Genomic DNA, 4,414 nt, shown 5'->3' with positions numbered 1-4,414 from the left:
CTCATCCACACCAACACTAAGTATCATCCACTCCACCTCTAGCTCTCATCCTGTCCAACACTAGCCCTCACTCACTCCAACACTAGCTCTCATCTACCCCTATAGTAGGTCTCTCATCCACCGCAAGTCTAACTCTCATCCTCATCACTCCAACACCAGCTCTCTTACACTCCAACAGTCACTCTCATCCTCATCTACTCCAACACTAGCTCTCACCCTCGTCTACTCCAAAACTAGCTCTTATCCACTCCACCTCTTTCCTTTCTTGGGTGGGGAAACTGAGAACCACAGGCATGTTTGGGCCAGTGTGTACTGAGACTTCCACTCAGGACAGCCCTTCATACACTGCTTTTGTCACCCGGTGGGGGTCAGGGAGCTCCACTCACCTTCACACCGTCTGGCTGAGCAAAGTAGAGTGCCCCAGCCACCTCAATGGTGACCCACATGTCAAAGATTTGGGCCCCCATGTAGGCGAGTGGGAGGTAGTTCACCAGGACTTCTTGCCCTTCTGGGGGGCACTTATAACAAAGGCTCTGGACAGTGGCTTCTGTGGTCCAGGTGATCTGAAAGACAGTAAACCAGTCCCACAGGCCCCCTCATTCTCAGACCCCAGAAATACCTGTGTGGCTGGCTCGGGACAGAGTTGGGGACCCAGCCTTCTCTGGGTAGGACACTCACATTGTCGTGGCTTAACATCACAGCTTTGGGGGGGCCTGTGGCTGACAGGCTGAAGACCAAGGTACAGCACTGATTGGGCTTTTGTGAGTCAATGACCTGGTCCAGCCTGTAGTCCGAGACACCCTCTGCGAGGTCCAGGAAACTTTGCCACTGCTCCAGGAAAGAGAGAAGTCCTAGGAAAGCTCCCCGGATTCCCCTCAATCCAGTGTTCTCAGCTCTAGGCCAGGGGCTCATGGAGCTCTTGGCATCCCCCAGCATAGAACTTGCCCCAAAGCACACCATGGCCTTGCCCCGCTCCCCCACCATCCTCTCTCTGGCCAGACTCACCGAATACAGGTTTGTCTGCTCCGTCTGGATTACCTCCTTGTACTGGACAATGGCTTTGAGATGCTTCAGGGAGCCCTGGATCTGCAGGGCATCAGCTGCTCAGCCATGCACAGCCTCAAGGCCCATGGACACGAAGGCAGGTGACACCCAAGCCCACAACCATCGCCACTATTTTCAGAACATTCCATCGCCCTAAATGGAAGCCCTCTACCCATTAGCAGTCAATTCCCTTCGCTAGGCCCTGGTAACCACTGATCTCTGCTTTCTTTTGCGTGGATTTGGTGATTTCATATTAGAAGGATCACAATCTGTGGCCTTTTGTGTCTAGTTATTTCACTGAGCAAGCTTCACCTGTGCTGTGGCTGCTGTGGCCTGTCATCAGAGCTTCGCTCCTCCGTACACCTGAAGAATATCCTGTTGCATGTGCAGACTGCATTCCGCTTACCCACTCACCCATTGAAGGACATCTGGGTTGTTTCCACTTAATGGCAAGCATGTTAATGCTGCCATAAATATTTGTGTACAATGTTTCTTTGTTTTCTTTTCTTTCATTCTTTCTTTTTTTAAAGACAGAATCTCACTTTGTCACCCTCAGTAGAATGTCATGGCATCACAGTCCACAGCAACCTCAAACTCTTGAGCTTAAGTGATTCTCTTGCCTCAGCCTCCCAAGTAGCTGGGACTACAGGCTCCCACTACAACACCCAGCTAATTTTAGAGAGGGGATCTTGCTCTGCCTCAGGCTGGTTTCAAACTCCTGAGCTCAGGCAATCCACCCTCTTCGGCCTCCCAGAATCCTGGGGTTACAGGCGTGAGCCACTGCACCTGGCTTGTCTGAGGTTTTTGTTTGAACACCTGTTTTAATTCTCTTGGGTAGATACCTAGCAATGTTACTGCTGTGTCCCATTTTCCTGATGAATAGTGATGCTGGACATCTTTTCATGTTCTTTTTGGCCATTGCATATTTTCTTCGGAGAAATGTCCGTTCAAGCCCTTTATGCATTTTTTTTTTTTTTGAGAAAGATTCTTACTTTGTCACCCTCAGTAGAGTGCTGTCATGTCATAGCTCACAGCAACCTCAAACTCCAGGGCTCAAGTGATCCTCTTGCGTTAGCTTCCCAAGTAGCTGGGACTATAACAGCCTGCCACAATGCCCAGATATTTACAGAGACAGGGTCTCACTCTTGTTCAGGTTAGTTTTGAACTCTTGAGCACAAGCAATCCCCCTACCTTGGCCTCCCAGAGTGTTGGGATTATAGGAGTGAGCCACTATGCCTGGACCTTTGTCTATTTTTTTTTTAACCTTTGCCTATTTTTAAATTAGGTTGTCTTTTTGCTGTTTGTTCCCTAATTATTTTTTTTTAATTTCAGATTAATGTGAGTGTACAAACAATTAGGTTACAATATTTGCATTTTTTAGGTAGAGGCCCTGTTGTAGCTGTATCCCACTCCCAGGAGGTGTGCCATACACCTTTACATTGTACCTATTAAGTGTGAGCACACCAACCCCTCCCCTCCTTCCTTCTTCTCCCTTCCTCCTTCCCCTCCCCCAACTTGAATTGACTTGAGTTTTTCTCTTGTGTGGGCATGAATTAGATCATCTACTGGCTTCATATTAGTATTGAGTATATCAGATACTTGATTTTCCATTTTTATGATATTTTACATCCAGATTAATACAAAAAATGTAAGGTCTCCATCTTTTTTATGACTTAATAGTATTCCATGGTTTACATATACCACAGTTTATTAATACATTCCTTGGTTGATGGGCGTTTAGATTGTTTCCACATCTTAGTGATTGTAATTTGAGCTGTAATAAACAACCTTGTGCATATGTCCTTACGATAAAATGATTTCTTTTTCTTCTAGGTAGATGCCTAGTAATGGGATTGTAGGATCAAATGGAAGATTTATTTTTAGCTCCTTGAGGATTCTCCATACTTCTTTCCAAAGAGCCTGCATTAGTTTGCATTCCACCAACTGTGTAAAAGTGTTTCCTTCTCTCCACATCTGTGCCAGCATCTCCAGCTTGGGGACTTTGCGATGTGGGCTATTCTCACTGGGGTTAGGTGATATCTCAGGGTGGTTTTGATTTGCATGTCTCTCATGATTAGGGCCAATGAGCACTTTTTCATATATTAGTCATTCATCTGTCTTCTTCAGGGAAGGTTCTGTCCATGTCTCTTACCCAGCTCAACTGTTTTTCAATTTAGTTGTCCACATGTAAAAATTAGGGAGATTTTACATTACTGTTCAGAGTTTTCTTAGGGAAATAGTGACCAAAAAAATGTTTCAAAAATGTGATTCTTGGCTTGGGGCCCGTAGCACAGTGGTATACAGCACCAGCCACATATCCCAGGGGTGGTGGGTTTGAACCCGGTCTGGGTCAGCTAAACAACAATGACAACTGCAACAAAAAATAGCCAGGCGTTGTGGCAGGCATCTGTAGTCCCAGCTACTTGGAAGGCTGAGGCTTGAGCAAGAGTGAGACCTATCTCTACTAAAAAAATAGAAAAATTAGCCAGGGATACTGGCAGGTGCCTGTAGTCCCATCTACCCAGGGGGCTAAGGCAGAAGGTTTACTCCAGCCCAGGAGTTTGAGGCTGCAGTGAGCTATGGTGATGCCACCACACTCTAGTCTGGGGGACAGAGTGAGACCCTGCCTCAAAAAAAAAAAAATTTAAAATGATTCTGTGACACCCTAGGGCATTCTTGGCTGGCGCTGACAGTGGCATATGGCACTTATTCATACACTCACCAACTGTGTACTGTGCGCCAGGCTCCATTCTAGGTGCTGGGAACCCAGCAGTGAGAGTTCAGAGAATACTTGCTGCCTTCGTGGCATTTATGTCCTTGGGAGAAGGGGAAGCTCAACAGACAATAATTGAAAATGAATAAGACAGTGTTAGAATCCACCAGTATATAGTTCAGTGTGACAGAAAGGAATAGAGATGGCTTGGGGAGGAAGTCTGAAGGCAGCACTTTCATAGAAGGTGGTCTAGAAAATTCCTACTGGCAAGAAGGCATTTAAGCTGCCCAGGAGTGGTGGCTCATGCCTGTGATTCTAGTGCTCTGGGAGGCCGAGGCAGGAGGATCCCTTGAGCTCAGAAGTTTGAGGCCACCTTGAGCAAGAGTGAGACCCTATCTCTACTAAAAGAAGAAAAACTAGCTGGGCATTGTGGTGGGTGCCTGCAGTCCCAGCTACTTGGGAGACTGAGGCAGGAGGATCACCTGAGCTTAAGAGTTTGAGGTTGATGGCTCGGTGCCTGTGGCTCAAGCGGCTAAGGCGCCAGCCACATACACCTAAAGTGGTGGGTTTGAACCCCCAGCCCGGGCCCGCCAAAACAACAATGATGGCTGCAACCAAAAAATGGCCAGGCGTTGTGGCGGGCGCCTGTGTTCCCAC

General features: G+C 47.3%; 1 protein-coding gene across 1 annotated transcript in view; it reads right to left on the bottom strand.

Moving 5' to 3' along the window:
• ACSBG2 (acyl-CoA synthetase bubblegum family member 2) overlaps positions 1 to 4,414 on the bottom strand; it is a 67,118-nt gene that overhangs the window by 9,275 nt on the left and 53,429 nt on the right. Inside the window, 3 exon segments of the mRNA XM_012810141.2 lie at positions 387 to 563; positions 679 to 828; positions 1,006 to 1,086. Of these exon segments, the coding sequence (XP_012665595.2) occupies positions 387 to 563; positions 679 to 828; positions 1,006 to 1,086 (408 nt within the window).

Source organism: Otolemur garnettii, unplaced genomic scaffold, assembly GCF_000181295.1.
Source record: "Otolemur garnettii isolate 467f Iridium unplaced genomic scaffold, OtoGar3 scaffold00127, whole genome shotgun sequence".
In the NCBI taxonomy this organism is placed as follows: Eukaryota; Metazoa; Chordata; class Mammalia; order Primates; family Galagidae; genus Otolemur; species Otolemur garnettii.
The sequence above is the reverse complement of the archived record's forward strand: the minus strand, read 5'-3'. Positions and strand labels throughout refer to the sequence as shown.